The sequence below is a fragment of the Salmo trutta genome, chromosome 16 (genome assembly GCF_901001165.1).
Source record: "Salmo trutta chromosome 16, fSalTru1.1, whole genome shotgun sequence".
Taxonomy (NCBI): Eukaryota; Metazoa; Chordata; class Actinopteri; order Salmoniformes; family Salmonidae; genus Salmo; species Salmo trutta.
The window spans coordinates 55,790,856-55,809,468 of NC_042972.1; the positions used below are offsets into that span (position 1 = coordinate 55,790,856).

The window sequence follows — 18,613 nt, forward strand, 5'->3', positions numbered from 1 at the left end:
TGAGTGAGAGGTTATTTTCCTGGCACCACTCCGTCACGTCACCTTCTCCCTGTAGGTGGTCTCGTCATTGAGGCGTGCGTGGCCACACAGTCATGGGTGAACAGGGAGTACAGGAGGGGGCTGAGCACGCACCCATGTGGGGCCTATGTGTTGAGGATCAGCAAAGTGGAGGTGTTGTTTCCTACCTTCACCACCTGGGGGTGGCCCGTCAGGAAGTCCAGGACGCAGTTGCACAGGGCGGGTTTCAAATCCAGGGCCCCAAGCTTAATAATGAGCTTGGAGGGAACTAGGTACTAAGGCAGAGCTATAGTCAATGAACAGCATTCTGATGTAGGTACAGTATTTCTCTTGTCCAGATGGTATAGGGCAGCGCGATGGCGATTGAATCGTCTGTGGATGTACTGGGGCGGTAAGCAAATTGAAATGCTTCTACGGTGTCAGATAAGTTAGAAGTGATGTGATCCATGATGACAGAAGTGAGTGCTACAGGGCAAAAGTAATTTAGTTCAGTTACCTTTGCCTTCTTGGGTACAAGAACAATGGTGGACATCTTGAAGCATGCAGGGACAGCAGACTGGGATAGAGAGAGATTGAATATGTCCATAAACACTCCAGCCAGCTGGTCTGCGCTTGCTCTTAGGACACGGGCTGGCAGCCTTGCAAAGGTTAACACGCTTAAATGTCTTACTCATGTCAGACACGGAGAACAAGAGCCCACAGTCCTTGGGAGCGGGCCACATCAGTGGTACTGTGTTTTACACAAAGCGGGCGAAGGTGATTAGCTTGTCTGGGAGCAAGGCGTCGGTGTCCGCGACGTGGCTGGTTCTCCCTTTGTAATCCGTAATTGTCTTAGCCGTTGAATTGCGGCTCCACTGTCTCTGTACTGACGTTTTTCCTGTTTGATTGCCTTACGGAGGGAATAACTACACTGTTTGTATTCAACCATATTCCTAGTCACCTTGCCATGGTTAAATGCGGGGGTTCGCGCTTTCAGTTTTGCGTGAATGTTGCCATCTATCCACAGTTTCTGGTTTGGGTAGGTTTTAATAGTCACCATGGGAACAACATCCCCTATACACTTCCTGATGAACTCAGTCACCATGTCCGTGTATTCGTCAATGTTATTCTCAGGTTACCTGGAACATATCCCAGTCCACGTGATCAAAACAATCTAGAAGCATGGATTCCAATTGGTCAGACCAGCGTTGAATAGACCTTAGCACAGGCACTTCCTATTTTTGTTTCTGCCTATAGGAATGGAGGAGGAAAATGGAGTCATAATTTGATTTGCAGGAGGATGGGGCATATCAAAAAGGCAGGTAGCAGTGATCTTTTTTCAAACGAGTACTACAGTCAATGTGTTGATAGAACTTTGGTAGCGTTTTCCTCAAATTTGATTTAAAATTCCCAGCTACAATAAATGAGGCCTCAGGATGTGGTTTTAAGTTTGCATAAAGTCCAGTGTAGGTCCTTGAGGGCCATCACGGTATCGGCTTGAGGGGGAATATACATGGCTGTGACTATAACCAAAGATAATTATCTTGGGAGGTAATACGGTGTGCATTTGATTGTGAGGTATTCTAGGTCAGGTGAACAAAATACTTGTTTCTGTATGTTATCACAATCTCACCATGAGTAGTGAATTATGAAGCATACACGCCCGCCATTCTTCTTCCCGGAGAGTTCTTTATTCCTGTCTGCGCAATGAACTGAGAACCCAGCTGGCTGTATGGACGGGGACACTATATCCCAAGAGAGCCAGGATTTTGTGAACCAGAGTATGCTACTGTCCCTGATGTCTCGATGGAAGAAGATCCTCGCCCTGAGTTCATCTACTTTATTGTCCAGAGACTGAATTAGCGAGTAATATACTCTGAAGCAGTGGATGGTGTGCTCTCCTCCTGAGTCAGACTAGAAGTCCACCCTGAATACCTCTTTTCCGCCTGCGGCGACTTGGAGCAACCTCTGGGATAAGTTCAATTGCCCCGGGGGGTACGAACAAAGGATCCAATTCAGGAAAGTCGTATTCCATGTCGTAATGCTGGTGAGTTACCGCCGCTCTGATATCCAAAAGTTATTTCTGGTTGAATGTAATAACACAAAGGACAGTCTGGGCTAAAAATGTAAGAAATAACACACAAAAAAAACAAATACTGTTAAGTTGCTTGGGAGCTAGAAGCAGAGCTGCCATGTTTGCCGGTGCCCAATTCTGAGTAGTTGTGCTATCCTTTGTGTGTGTGCGCACACCATTTGCAAGTTTTGAAAGCTCTTTCCCTCTTTTCTTCTCTCCCTCTCATTCCCTTTATCCTTCTCTAACATCTCTCCCTACCTGTCCAGGTGTACTTCATCTATGATGAAGAGGAGCCAACTCCCCCTTAGGCAATCAGACCCATAAATTATAAATCTCATAAGTTCCAAGAACACTACTGCAGAAGCCCAAGTTCTCTGTGCTCACGATGGTCTGTGAATTTGTCACAATCTACAGCCTTGTAGTGAGTGATGCATCATGAAGTGAGATGATTAGAGTGCTATATGGACATTATTGTTTAGAGAGTTTAATTTGTCACATGCACAAGCACAGTGAAATGCTTAACTTACAACATATTTTAAAAACAAGAAATAAGAGCAAAGAAATACAATCCGAGTCAGTACTAAATGTACAATGTGCAGGGATACTGAAGTGCTTGAGGTAGATATGTACAGTTGAAGTCAGAAGTTTACATACACTTAGGTTGGAGTCATTAAAGAATGTTTTTCAACCACTCCACATGTTTCTTGTTAACAAACTATAGTTTTGGCATGTCGGTTAGGACATCTACTTTGTGCATGACACAAGTAATTTTTCCAACAATTGTTTACAGACAGATTATTTAACTTCTAATTCATTGCACCACAATTCCAGTGGGTCAGAAGTTTACATACACTAAGCTGACTGTGCCTTTAAACAACTTGGAAAATTCCAGAAAATGTCATGGCTTTAGAAGCTTCTGATAGGCTAATTGACATCATTTAAGTCAATTGGAGATGTGGATGTATTTCAAGGCCTTCCTTCAAACTCAGTGCCTCTTTGCTTGACATCATGGGAAAATCAAAAGAAATCAACCAAGACCTAAGAAAATAAATTGTAGACCTCCACATGTCTGGTTCATCCTTGGGAGCAATTTCTAAATGCCTGAAGGTACCACGTTCATCTGTACAAACAATAGTACATAAGTATAAACACCATGGGACCACGCAGCCGTCATATCGCACAGGAAGGAGACATGTTCTGTCTCCTAGAGATGAATGTACTTTGGTGCGAAAAGTGCAAATCAATCCCAGAACAACACCAAAGGACCTTGTGAAGATGCTGGAGACAACAGGTAATAAAAGTATCTATATCCACAGTAAAACAAGTCCTATATCGACATAACCTGAAAGGCCGCTCAGCAAGGAAGAAGCCACTGCTCCAAAACCGGCATAAAAAAGCCAGACTATGGTTTACAACTGCACATGGGGACAAAGATCATATTTTTTTGAGAAATGTCCTCTAGTCTGATGAAACAAAAATAGAACTGTTTGGCCACAATGACCATTATGTTTGGAGGAAAAAGGGGGAGGCTTGCAAGCCGAAGAACAGCGTCCCAACCGTGAAGCACGGGGATGGCAGCATCATGTTGTGGGGGTGCTTTGCTGCACGAGGGACTGGTGCACTTAAAATAGATCGCATCATAAGGCAGGAAAATTATGTGGATATATTGAAGCAACATCTCAAGACAGTCTGGAAGTTAAAGCTTGGTCGCAAATGGGTCTTCGAAATGGACAATGACCCGAAGCATACTTCCAAAGTTGTGGAAAAATGGCTTAAGGACAACAAAGTCAAGGTATTGGAGTGGCCATCACAAAGCCCTGACCTCAATCCTCTAGAAAATTTGTGGGCAGAACTGAACATGCGTGTGCGAGCAAGGAGGCCTACAAACCTGACTCAGTTACACCAGCTCTGTTAAGAGGAATGAGCCAAAAGTCACCCAACTTATTGTGGGAAGCTTGTGGAAGGCTACCAGAAACGTTTGACCCAAGTTAAACAATTTAAAGGCAATGCTACCAAATACTAATTGAGTGTATGTAAACTTCTGACCCACTGGGAATGTGATGAAAGAAATAAAAGCTGGAATAAATCACTCTGCTATTATTCCAATTCACATTCTTAAAATAAAGTGGTGATCCTAACTGACCAGAGACAGGGAATTTTTAGTCAGATTAAATGTCAGGAATTGTGAAAAACTGAGTTTAAATGTATTTGGCTAAGGTGTATGTAAACTTCCGACTTCAACTGTATATATATCCTACCCTGTCTTTCTAAGGTCTTCGAAAGCCAAGTTAACCAAAAGATCACCGACCATTTTGAATCCCACCGTACCTTCTCCACTATGCAATCTGGTTTCCGAGCTGGTCATGAGTGCACCTCAGTCACGCTCAAGGTCCTAAACGATATCATAACCGCCATCGACAAGAGACAATACTGTGCAGCTGTATTCATCGACTTGGCCAAGGCTTGACTCTGTCAATCACCACATTCTTATCGGCAGACTCAACAGCCTTGGTTTCTCTAATGACTGCCTCGCCTGGTTCACCAACTACTTCTCAGACAGAGTTCAGTGTGTCAAAGCAGTGAGCCTGTTGTCCGGACCTCTGGCAGTCTATGGGGGTGCCACAAGGTTCAATTCTCGGGCCGACTCTTTTCTCTGTATACATCAATGATGTCACTCTTGCTGCTGGTGATTCTCTGATCCACCTCTACGCAGACGACACCATTCTGTATAGTTCTGGCCCTTCTTTGGACACTGTTAACTAACCTCCAGACGAGGTTCAATGCCATACAACTCTCCTTCCGTGGCCTCCAACTGCTCTGAAACGCAAGTAAAACTAAATGCATGCTCTTCAACACCTGCCCACCTGTCCAGCATCACTACTCTGGACGGTTCTGACTTAGAATATGTGGACAACTACAAATACCTAGGTGTCTGGTTAGACTGTAAACTCTCCTTCCAGACTCACATTAAGCATCTCCAATCCAAAATGTAATCTAGAATTGGCTTCCTATTTCACAACAAAGCATCCTTCACTCATGCTGCCAAACATACCCTCGTAAAACTGACCATCCTACCGATCCCCGACTTCGGCGATGTCATTTACAAAATAGCCTCCAACACTCCACTCAGCAAATTAGATGCAGTCTATCACAGTGCCATCCGTTTTGTCACCAAAGCGCCATATACTACCCACCACTGTGACCTGTATTCTCTCGTTGGCTGGCCCTTGCTTCCTATTCGTCGCAAAACCCACTGGCTCCAGGTCATCTATAAGTCTTTGCTAGGTAAAGCACCGCCTTAGCTCACTGGTCACCATAGCAGCACCCACCCGTAGCATGCGCTCCAGCAGGTATATTTCACTGGTCACCCCCAAAAGCCAATTCTACCTTTGGCCGCCTTTCCTTCCAGTTCTCTGCTGCCAATGACTGGAACTAATTGCAAAAATCACTGAAGTTGGAGACTCATATCTGCCTCACTAACTTTAAGCACCAGCTGTCAGAGCAGCTCACAGATCACTGCACCTATACATAGCCATCTGTAAATAGCCCATCCAACTACCTCATCCCCATACTGTTATTTATTTTTGTATTAAATACATTTCTTGCTCCTTTGCACTCCAGTATCTCTACTTACACATTCATCTTCTGCACATCTATCACTCCAGTGTTCAATTGCTAAATTGTAATTATTGCACCACTGTGGCCTATATTTTGCCTTACCTCCCTTATCTTACCTCATTTGAACACACTGTATATAGACTCTTTCTATTGTGTTATTGACTATGTTTGTTTATTCCATGTGTAACTCTGTGTTGTTGTTTGTGTCACACTGCTTTGTTTTATCTTGGCCAGGTCACAGTTGTAAATGAGAACTTGTTCTCAACTAGCCTACCTGGTTAAATAAAGATGAAATACAAAATAAAAAAGATCAAGGACCAACCACCAAACCCACGGCCTGTTCACCCCGCTATCATCCAGAAGACGAGGTCAGTACAGGTTCATTAAAGGTGGGACCGAGAGAATGGAAAAACAGCTTCTATTACAAAGCCATCAGACAGTTAAATAGCCATCACTAGCCCTCTTCCACCCGTTTACGCAACCCTGCACCTTAGAGGCTGCTACTCTATATACATGGACATGGAATCACTGGCCACTTTAAAAATGGAACACTAGTCACTTTAATAATGTTTACGTACTTCTTTACTCATCTTATATGTATATACTGTATTCCATTCTACTGTCTTCAGTCAATGCCACTGACATACCTCGTCCTAATATTTATGTATTTCTAAATTCCATTGTTTTACTTTTCGATTTGTGTATTGTTGTGAATAGTTAGATACTACTGCATTGTTGGAGCTAGGAACACAAGCATTTCGCTACACCCGCAATAACATCTGCTAAAATATTTGATTTGATCTGGGGAATTAGTGGGAGCTCCTAAATAACCTTCAACAGAGAAATGCCATTTGCTATTAATGGAGAGTGACATTGTTCCTAAATAAACTTGACAAACACACACTGAAAGCCCAACACAACCAGGATTAAAACTGTTGCCAGGCTGAATAGCTCAATTCTCACTGTTTAATACCTGCCTATTGTTCACACATTATTTGGTGTGTTAGCTAGTTGGGGAATGTGGGGACCACTGTGTGTCAGACTGACTGAGAACACTCAACATTGCATCTCAAATGGCACCCTATTCCCTATATAGTGCACTACTTCTGTCAGTCTGACACACAGTGGTCCTCACAGCTCCAACAGTGCAGGTCCCACTGTGTTCTCCTCCTCCTCTGACTAAGTTCTAAGGAGCTGGAGGGTTGTCATGGATATCCACAGAGTCCTTATCGTCCAATTTGGGACGTAGGACTGAACAATACATGTCAAGGACAAAATATTTGCAACAAATATATTATTAGGACAACAAATAAGTGAAGAATATGAGACAAATAGTCCCAATTAAAATCTCTCTGGATTTGAAAAGAAATCTGTTGAAGAGGATATTAAGTGCCAAACGTAGCCATTGTGTTGCTATGCTCTTTGGTCAAGTCTTGGTTTCTGTGGAACAGTAGAGGGAGCTGTAAGATGCTGTTGAGACAAACAAGCCACTGCTAAAGCTGCTACTGCTGCTCTTGTGACTACTGTGCCATACAACAAACAAATACATTCATTTGTAACTACTGTGTATTTACCATGTTACCATGTCATATATTAGGACATGTAGCTAGCCATCTTGGCATTTTATGTAGCCAAAGTAGTTCTATAAATCTATGATCATGGTATTTATTATAGACCATTTACAGTCAATTTAGTACACACGTGGACAACAGAACGGGGTACGTCAAGGGTAATGACATACATAATGTACAAAATGAATTGTATATATTCTTATTACAAATTATATATTACTGCATAAAGGCATCCTAATTTCTCAACTCCTTTTGACAATGGGGTGAGATCACCTTGCTTCTGAAAGTTCCTCACCAGCTGAAGAGGTCCACATCAAGCCAGAACGGTCCACTCAACCCAAGCTCTGTCCTATAAAAACATGGGTGGCATCGTAGGCACTGCACAATCAGTTCCAGTTTATTCTCCTGGTCCTTTGTTTGGGTCTTTACATAGTCAACTTCTCAAATGGCACCCTATTCCCTACATAGTGCACTATGTAGGGAACAGGGTGCCATTTGGGAAACAAATATAGTCAACTGTCCAAATAGGGTTCAACAGGTGGGAGATTGAGTGAGTAATGGTGTAGCCTAACCCTGTCTCTTGTAGAGTTTGTGTGGGCATGTAAGAGGGCATATGTGTGTGTGTGTGTGTGTGTCAGACAGCAGAGTAGCAGAAAATACACGAGAAACCTTTGCTTACCCAAAGTACATATATGACTCACAAACTCAGAATGTGAATTTCCAATCAATGGCATTGGTGACCATCTGGTAATTCAGAAGTCAAGTGTTTGCATTAAGGCCTAATACCTCACCCAGGGCCTTGCTTCAGCTTCACATGGTAAACATTGTTAATAATAAATCAAATTAACTCTAGTATGCATGTCCCCGAACTCAGTGTTGTTGTACCTTCAACAGTGAACTGGACAGTGAGATTGAACCATCTCTAAAGAGTACAATCAAAGTCATTACGTCTGTCCAGTGATGTTGACGTCAACAGGTGACTCACTTCAGGATTCTAGAGGGGATAGAACATAGAGCTACAGCGCATTGGGAAGTGTTCAGACCCAATGACTTCACACATTTTTTTTAACGTTACAGCCTTATTCTAAAATGGATTAAATTGTTTTCCTCAAACTACACACAATACCCCATAATGACAAAGCAAAAACAGGTTTTTAGAAATGTTTGCAAATGTATAAAAAAAAAGTAAAAATTGAAATATCACATTTACAAAAGCATTCATTCAGACCCTTTACTCAGTACTTTGTTGAAGCACATTTAGCAGCGATTACAGCCTTGAGTCTTCTTGGGTACGACGCTACCAGCGTGGCACACCTGTATTTGGGAAATTTCTTCCATTCTTCTCTGCAGATCCTTTCAAGCTCGGTCAGGTTGGATGGGGAGTGTGTCTGCACAGCTATTTTCAAATCTCTCCAGAGATGTTTGATTGGGTTCAAGTCCGGCCTCTGGCTGGGCCACTCAAGGACTTGTCCCGAAGCCACACCTGCATTGTCTTGGCTGTGTGCTTAGGGTCATTGTCCTGTTGAAGTTTGAACCGTCGCCCCAGTCTAAGGTCCTGAGCGCTCTGGAGCAGGTTTTCATCAAGGATCTCTCTGTACTTTGCTCCATTCATCTTTTTCTTGATCCAGTCTAGTCTCCCAGTCCCTGCCACTGAAAAACATCCCCACAGCATGGTGCTGCCACATGCTTCACTATAGGGATGGTGCCAGGTTTCCTTTTTTCCATTTTAGAACAAGGCTTTAACGTAACAAAATGTGGAAAAAGGGGTCTGAATACTTTCCGAATGCACTGTATACACTCAGTGGCCAGTGACTTGCTATATAAAGCAGGCAGATGGGCATCAAGTTACTGCTCAATATAACATTAGAATGGGCAAAATGAGTAACCTACGCAACTTTGAGCATGGTATGATCTTCGGTGCCATGCGTGCCAGGTCCAGTATCTCAGAAACGGCTGGCCTCCTGGGTTTTTCGCACACAACAGTGTCTAGGGTTTACAGGGAATGGTGCGACAAACAAAAAAACATCCAGTCAGCACCAGTCCTGTGGACTAAAACAGCACGTTGGTGAGAGAGCTTGACGGAGAATGGCAAGAATCGTGCAAGCTAACAGGCGGATTAAATAACAGGCGGATTAAATAACAGGCGGATTAAATAACAGCGCAGTTCAACAGCAGTGTGCAGAACGGCATCGTAGAACGCACAACTCGTCTATCCTTTTTGCGGATGGGCTATTGTAGCAGACGACCACACAGGGTTCCACTCCTATCAGCTAAAAACAAGAAGTGTCTCCAGTGGGCACGCCATCACCAACACTGGACAATTGAGGAGTGGAAAAACATTGACTGGTCCGACGAATCCAAGTTCTTGTTGCATCATGCTGATGGCAGTCAGGATTTGGCGTAAGCAGCATGAGTCCAGGGTCCCATCCTGCCTGGTGTCAACAGTACAGGCTGGTGTCAGTGGTGTCCTGGTGTGGGGTATGTATCCTGGCACACGTTAGGGTCTTGATGCGTGTCCATGGTTAAGGGCTTGTAAGTAAGCATTTCACTGTAAGATCTACACCTGTTGTATACGGCACATGTGACAAATACATTTTTATTTGAAACCAATTGAGCAGCTTTTTAACGCTATGCCCCGAAGAATTCAGGCTGTTCGGGAGGCAAAGAGGGGTCTGATCTGGTACTAGATGGGTGTACCTAATAAACTGGCCACTGTATAATACACAGTTAATTCCATGGGACAGAATAAAGGAATTTAAAAAGGAGCAACTGTCAGATGCTTCTTGATACCCCCGGAACTTCTTAAATTCCTTGGATAGAAGAAAGTCTGTGTTCCATAAACTGCAGAACACACCTTAATCTCATGATTCAAATTGCTTAAATAAATCTAACAGCAAAGATTCCACCCGGATCTGTTCAAACAATTGACGACAGACATTTTTTTTGTTGCTTTTATATTTTTAAAAACAAACAAAAGAATAACATGAAATAAAATTTACAGCAGACATTATGCAATCATTGTGCACTTTTAACTATTTATTCTGATACGTTCTGCACAGCTGTCAACGAAAAACACAAGCACAATGAGGATGAGAGAGAGTGGGTTAGAGGGTCAACAGGAGAATGAGGTAAGTTGTGGGGTATATTGGGTTAAGAGGGGTAGGGGAGAAAGAGGTAATTGGGGTGGGGGACACATGGGTTAAATTGGGGTCGTAAGGTAGGGACGAATGGGGTAATTTGGGATAGTGGGGCGGAGGAAAGGGGTAATTATGGGGAGTGGGGTGGGGGAGAATGGGTAAGAAGTAACAGGGTAGGGGGAGGCACAGGGTACATTTGGACAATGGGGTAGGTTGGGAGAGTAAGGGTAGAGGAGGATATGGTAGTGGGGTATGATAGAACGGGGTAAGAGGGGTAGGGTAGGAAGGGGTAATTTGGAGTCGTGAGGTAGGAGAAAAGGGGGCAGAAGGAACAGGTTGAGAGGGTATCATAAAGGGGATCCTAAACTTACCCACTGAAAAAAAAAAATCACTGAATATATAGATTTATTCCTTACATCACTTATATAAATATATCGAACCGCAAAAGAACAATACTCTGAGAAAAATAGCGCAATACAGAAACCCACAACAGCAGTATAAGGCAAACAGAAAGCCAGAGGAGAGAGGAGTGAGTGGGGGTATGCAGAGGAAGAGAGCATGAAAGAGTATGAGACAAGTGGCGAGAGGGTAAGAGAGAGTAATAGAAAGAAAAAAAAGAAAGAGTGACTGTGCATAAATATGTGCGCCTAAGAGCGGGGCGATGGGGGGGAGGGAGAGCGAGGAGGAGGAAAGAGAAAGTATAGACAGAAAAAGGAGGACGGCTGGAGGAGAGCAGGGGAAGGATGGACTGAGGTTGAACTGTCCAGGGGTGTGCTACGTGATCCTGTTGCCTGTCTGTACATAAGAGTGTGTGTGTGTGTGTGTGTGTGTGTGTGTGTGTGTGTGTGTGTGTGTGTGTGTGTGTGTGATGGCACCCATACATGGCAACAGTGATCCACATGCTCACGTGTCTTATGTGCTCTTCAGGTATCAATAATATAAAATAAAACAATCAAAAACAAAAACTATTATCTTATAATTTGCAAACACCATCCTCTCCATTTGTGTTCTGTGTTCACCCCATCCCTTTAATGTGTGACGTCTTATCTTTTCTCGTTTGTCCAAAAACTGTCCAGTCCCCTCAGTCCAACTCCTTTCCACTCCTCATTTCCCAAAAGTATTTCTCTTCATCCCCCTCTCTTTTCACTGGGAGCTGGCCCTCTCCAGTACTCTCAGGTCATAGTTCTTTTTGGCGGCCCTCAGTTTGAAGAGGCTGACCCCACTGTTGTTGAGTTTAAAAGAAGCACTCTGTGCAGCCATGGTGGAGGGGAACACAGCCACCACCGTGTAGAGGTGAGCTGAGTCACCGCCGGGGCCGTCGCCCTTCCCCCCTCCAGCCCCAGGACAATGCCCAGGGCCGTGATGCACTCCCGGGCCACCATAGCCGCCACGGCCCCCTGCCACCGGGTCCTTGAGCCACTGGATTTTGGCACCACACATGGAAAGCTGGTTGAAGAGCTTCTCAGCCTCTGGACGACTAATGCCCTCTGGGAGATCGGTCACCTCCAGCACCCGACTCACCACTGGAGACAGGGAGGAGAGAGATCAGACACTAATACAACTACTGTATTCATTCAGACCCATTCCAGGCCATTTATTGTAAATATGAATTTGTTCTTAATTGACTTGCCTGATAAAATGAAATAAATGAGTTAATACAAAAATCAAGTATTTGTGTTCTGGATGTGTGTGTGTGTGTGTGTGTGTGTGTGTGTGTGTGTGTGTAGGACGTAAGTCAAATGTATTGAATCGTAGAGGCACAAACCTTGAGTCGAGGTCATCTGGATCGTGAAAGGACAAAATATACTGTAGATATACCACATAGACCGTAATGAAGACGTCTGTGTCTGTTGTCTTACCTACGTCAGTGGTGCCCAGGTCTGTAGATTGAGACTTCAGTGTCTGCCTCTTCCCTCTTGCACCATGCTTTATTCCTACTTGGCTCTGCAACACACCAACAGCAAGTGTCAACAAGGTTACAGGCTAGTAGATATGCAGGAATGGAGTGGAGGGATGGATGGGGTAGCGGCAGTGCGCTTCAAGGAGGGTGAGAATGGAGGGATGGAGAGAAGTAGTACCTGATGTGAGCTGTAGTTTGTCTGGCTGTGCATGAGAGGGGGACATAGGCTATACTGGAGAGGCTGGCCCAAAAGAGAGTAGCGCCCATCACCTGCACACACACGGGACACCACACATATATGATAAAAAAACGAATTGACTAATGTCGGTTCAATTATTTGAATTCCATTTAGTTTGTTGTTCTTCTGTGAGCGAGAGGTAAATCAGATCAAACCTGAACTGTGCAATGTAGTCGGGAGTTGCAGTTTCCAACAGGCCAATATTCCACATTGATAATTACAAAAAAATTGCGATAAACTATGACCTTAACCCATTGCACGCCTTCAGTACTCGTCCGGTCTGTGACAAGAATGCGCAAGAAAATACATGATCTAAGTGATTGATAGTTTGTACTCAGCAGTCAGTCAAAAAAGTAAACCTTATTTACTTGGAAGAACTATTAAAATAGTGATGTTGTCAGACAGCATAAGTAGCAGCTCAATAGATATTAAAATACCTGGAATGAAATAAAGTCATCAAATAAAACAAACGTAATATACACATGAAATATTGCATTAAAGTAAATACATTATGGTTATTAAGTGATAAGCAGTAATGGGCAGTCACAACCATCATGTGACTTATATTAATTGTTTCATTCTGTGTTACAGCATTCTACCCACATAATGCATAGTGCATTTAATGTTTTAAAGAAAAATTGCACCGTAATCGACCTCAAAAAGCACTAATTGCTCAGCACTAGTGAGAGGGCATGTTTTGCATGAGATGGGTACGTGTGTGTGTGTGTCTGGGTCAGTGCCAGCCATAAGGGTAAGGTGAGTAATGCAAAGTCAGGTTCTCGGGGCCTATTGGTGGCTGGCCAAAGGCGAAATGGAAAGGTCATGAACAGGTCAGTGTGGAAGTGGGTGAAAGATAAAGGACCAGGGTTTTATCTTAACCGAAGCGCCGCGTTATATTTTACAGCGAAGGCTGCAGCAGAAGCAAACTCCTTTATCACCGGCTCTTTGGTCTGCGCGATTGGTTGGGGAACAACGCATGTGCGCTGGTGGCGCAGTCGTGGGGAAACTCATTTAAACATGTTTAAATCTGTCTGAAGGCTTTCATACAGTTGAAGTCGGAAGTTTACATACACTTAGGTTGGAGTCATTAAAACTCGTTTTTCAACAACTCCACACATTTCTTGTTAACAAACTACAGTTTTGGCAAGTCAGTTAGGACATCTACTTTGTGTATGACACAAGTAACTTTTCCAACAATTGCTTACAGACAGATTATTTCACTGTATCACAATTCCAGTGGGTCAACTTGGACAGTTTGGAAAATTCCAGAAAATGATGTCATGGCTTTAGAAGCTTCTGATAGGTACACCTCCAACTGACATCATTTGAGTCAGTTGGAGGTGCACCTGTGGATGTATTTCAAGGCCTACCTTCAAACTCAGTGCCTCTTTGCTTGACATCATGGGACAAATCAAAATAAATCAGCCAAGAGCTCAGGAAAATAAATTGTAGACCTCCACAAGTCTGGTTCATCCTTCAGGGGAAATTTCCAAACGCCTGAACGTACCACGTTCATCTGTACAAACATTAGTACGCAAGTATAAACATGGGACCATGTAGCCGTCATACCGCTCAGGAAGGAAACGCGTTCTGTCTCGTAGAGATGAAAGTACTTTGCGAAAAGTGCAAATCAATCCCAGAAAAACAGCAAAGGACCTTGTGATGATGCTGGAGGAAACAGGTACAAAAGTATCTATATCCACAGTAAAACGAGTCCTATATCGACATAACCTGAAAGGCCGCTCAGCAAGGAAGAATCCACTGCTCCAAAACCGCCATAAAAAAGCCAGACTACGGTTTGCTACTGCACATGGGGACAAAGATCGTACTTTTTGGAGAAATGTCCTCTGGTCCTATGAAACAAAAATAGAACTGTTTGGCCATAATGACCATCGTTATGTTTGGAGGAAAAAGGGGGAGGCTTGCAAGCCGAAGAACACCATCCCAACCGTGAAGCACGGAGGTGGCAGCATCATGTTGTGGGGGTGCTTTGCTGCAGGAGGGACTGGTGCACTTCACAAAATAGATGGCGCCATGAGGAAGGAACATTATGTGGACATATTGAAGCAACATCTCAAGACATCAGTCATGATGTTAAAGCTTGGTCACAAACAGGTCTTCTAAATGGACAATGACCCCAAGCATACTTCCAAAGTTGTGGCAAAATGGCTTAAGGACAACAAAGTCAAGGTATTGGAGAGGCCATCACAAAGCCCTGACCTCAATCCTCTAGAAAATTTGTGGGCAGAACTGAAAAAGTGTGTGCGATCAAGGAGGCCTATGAACCTGACTCAGATACACCAGCTCTGTCAGGAGGAATGGGCCAAATTTCACCCAACTTATTGTGGGAAGCTTGTGGAAGGCTACCCAAAATGTTTGACCCAAGTTAAACAATTTAAAGGCAATGCTACCAAATACTAATTGAGTGTATGTAAACGTCTGACCCACTGGGAATGTGATGAAAGAAATAAAACACTTACTATTGTGACTTTTCACATTCTTAAAATAAAGTGGTGATCCTAACTGACCTAAGACAGGGAATTTTTACTAGGATTAAAATGTCAGGAATTGTGAAAAACTGAGTTTAAATGTATTTGGTTAAGGTGTATGTAAACTTCCGACTTCAACTGCACTGTATCCTTCACTATCTATTCTTTACCATCTATTGCATCTTAGCCGCTCTGTCACTGCTCATCCATATATTTTATACTTATATATTCTCATCCCATTCCCATCCCATTACTAGATTGTGTGTATTAGGTTTTGTTGTGGAATTGTTAGATATTACCTGTTAGATACTGCTGCACTGTCAGATCTAGAAGCATAAGCATTTTGCTACACTCACAATAACATCTGCTATGTGACCAATAAAATGTGTTTGATCTTCCCAATATTGAGTTACTACCATACCCTGTACACAATCCATGTCTCAAGGCTTAAAATCATTCTTTAACCTGTCTCCTCCCCTTCATCTACACCGATTGAAGTGGATTGAACAAGTGGTATCAATAAGAGTTCATAGCATTCACCTGGTCAGTCTGTCATGGAAAGCGCAGGTGTTTTTAATGTTTTGTACACTCAGTGTACAGTCTATTCGGAAAGTATTCAGACCCCTTGATGTTTTATACATTTTGTTACGTTACAGCCTTATTCTAAAAATTATTAAATAGTTTCTCTCAATCTACACACAATACACACCTATAACGACAAAGCAAAAACAGGTTTTTAGATTTTTTTTCAAATGGATAAATAAATGTAAAAAGTAGTTTGTTGAAGCACCTTTTGCAGCGATTACAGCATCAAGTCTTCTTGGGTATGACACTACAAGCTTGGCACACCTGTATTTGGGGAGTTTCTCCCATTCGTCTCTGCAGATCCTGTCAATCTCTGTCAGGTTGGATGGGGAGCGTCGCTGCACAGCTTTTTTCAGGTCTCTCCAGAGATGTTTGATTGTGTTCAAGTCCGGACTCTAGCTGGGCCACTCAAGGACATTTAGAGACTTGTTCCGAAGCCACTCCTGCGTTGTCTTGTGTCATGACGTGGGCCTGTGGGTAAGGTTTATGACCCCCCCCCCATAAATACCTTTCTCCCTTCCCCTCTCTGACCCTACTGAAGGACTTGAATAGCCTGTGTTAAATATAGAGAGTCTGGGACCATCAAACAAATGGGGAAAGGAACCATATTTTGGTAATAAAACCAGTTGGAAATATGCTTTGGAACGTAATGAGTATGGATGTCAGTTCGTTGTTATCTGAGACATTATGATTGATGACAGGACGACAAACTGTACCTGAGAAAGTATACACCCTCTAGTTATCAGAGTAACATGGAATTGTTATGCAATTGAAATGTTTGATATTGAAATTGTTTGTTAGGAGATGAAATGTAATTTTAGCTTCCAAATGAGAGATTTGGGTTTTCATAAGGAAAGTGCCCTGCTTGATCAGTGGCCCACCCCTGTGAAGAGGAGGGGTTATAAACGATGAAACACAACGGATCCAGTCTAACAGACAGACGAAGATACCACCACGTATCCAATTTACCACCAGAGACATTCTTACGAGTACAGGAAGATCTGTTGGCCAACCCGGCCAGCATCTACGACCAATCTACCGAAGCGCAGCTCAGAGTAAATATTTATTGCATTTTCCTTTTCCAAATGGGCGGTAATTTAGAATGCATAAGATAATGTATTTACGATAGCATAGCTGCTGTTTCTTCGTTCCTAAATCTTCCCGCTCTTTCATTCAAGCCCAACCCCCTTTCCTTTGTGTAACCAGCTTTCAACCAGGTTCCGTCCACCAGGACGTTTTCTGTATGACATCATTTGTATTCTGTGTATATGTAATTCTGTGTGATTAGTTTAGGTATTTAGTAAATAAATAATTAAACCCAATTTTGTATTGCTGATTCAACTTGTTAGCCAGGGTTCGTGAAGATAGCCAAGAATTTACAACTTTTATTATGAGACTGAAAATAAGATAAGGGTTAATATTGACTGCTATCGATGTAAAATATTACTAAGTATTTTAAGAGTTTATTCGGAAGATAACGGCTCTATAAACGTTCTTCCGTGGTGCCCCGACTTTCTAGTTAATTACATTTACATGATTAGCTTAATCAGGTAATATCAATTACAGAGAAATCATTTTATAAGTTAGCATGTCATATCACTTAATCCGGCATAGCCAAAGACACGACATTTGGCTGTGTGCTTAAGGTCGGTGTCCTGTTGGAAGGTGAACCTTCGCCCCAGTCTGAGGTCCTGAGCACTGTGGAGCAGGTTTTCAAGGATCTATCTGTACTTTGCTTCATTCATCTTTCCCTCAATCCAGACTAGTCTCCCAGTCCCTGAAAAAATATCCCCACAGCATGATGCTGCCACCACCATGCTTCACTGTAGAGATGGTGACAGGTTTCCTCCAGACATGACGCTTGGCTTTCAGGCCAAAGAGTTCAAGCTGGGTTTCATCAGACCAGATAATCTTGTTTCTCATGGTCTGAAAGTCCTTTAGGTGCCCTTTGGAAAACTCCAAGTGGGCTGTCATGTGCCTTTCACTGAGGAGTGGCTTCAGTCTCGCTACCATAAAGGCATGATTGGTGGAGTGCTGCAGAGATGGTTGTCCTTCAGGAAGGTTGTCCCATCTCCACTGTGGAACTCTGGAGCTCTGTCAGAGTGACCATCAGGTTCTTGGTCACCTCCTTGACCAAGGCCCTTTTCCCCAATTGCTCAGTTTGGCCGGGCAGCCAGCTCTAAGAAGAGTCTTGTTAGTACCAAACTTCTTCCATTTAAGAATTATCGAGGCCACTGTGTTCTTGGGGACCTTCAATGTTGCAGAACTGTTTTGGTACCCTTCTCCAGATTCGTGCCGACACAATCCCGTCTCTGAGCTCTACAGACAATTCCTTCGACCTCATGGCTTGGTTTTTGCTCTGACATGCACTGTCAACTGTGGGACCTTATATAGACAGGTGTGTGCCTTTCCAAATCATGTCCAATCAATTGAATTAAGCACAGATGAAACATCTCAAGGATGATCAATGGGAACAGGATGCACCTGAGCTCAATTTTGAGTCTCATAGCAAAGGTTCTGAATACTTAAATAATAACTTAAGTGATTTCAATTAATATTTTGATAAATGTGCAACAATTTATAAAAACCTGTTTTTGCTGTCATTATGGGGTATTGTGTGTAGATTGATGAGGGGGATTTTTTTTTGTCAATTTTAGAATAAGGCTATAACATAAAATGTGGAAAAGGTCAAGGGGTCTGAATACTTTCCGAATGCATTGTATATACATGTGTGTGCACAAGCGTGTCTGTGTGTGACTGCATGTTTGTGTGTGTGTGTGTGTGTGTCCGTGTGTTGTTACCTTGCGCAGGCCCTGGTCCGGGCCGGGGGAACTGTGACAGTAGGGGCAGGGGGCCGAGGCCAGGACAGACGCTGCCTGAGGGGGAGAGAGTGGGGGACTGGGTAGGGGAGGCCAGGGGACTGCTCATCTGAGTACTGGCCTGGAAAGGAAAGGGGGGGTCAGAACTCTGCAAGGATCCTTTACATGAATGCTATACAGTATGT

General features: G+C 43.2%; 1 protein-coding gene across 9 annotated transcripts in view; it reads right to left on the minus strand.

Moving 5' to 3' along the window:
* Nucleotides 1–10,197: 10,197 nt before the first annotated feature.
* r3hdm2 (R3H domain containing 2) overlaps nt 10,198–18,613 on the minus strand; it is a 92,442-nt gene continuing 84,026 nt past the window's right edge. For 8 of the 9 annotated variants that reach the window (XM_029695024.1, XM_029695022.1, XM_029695021.1 and 5 more), the window contains 4 exons: nt 18,411–18,549; nt 12,476–12,567; nt 12,257–12,341; nt 11,541–11,920 (listed from right to left, as the gene is read on the minus strand). In XM_029695024.1, the coding sequence (XP_029550884.1) occupies nt 11,541–11,920; nt 12,257–12,341; nt 12,476–12,567; nt 18,411–18,549 (696 nt within the window). Of the gene's footprint in view, nt 11,921–12,256; nt 12,342–12,475; nt 12,568–18,410; nt 18,550–18,613 lie in introns of all 9 variants that reach the window. The other variant, XM_029695025.1, reaches the window with a different exon arrangement.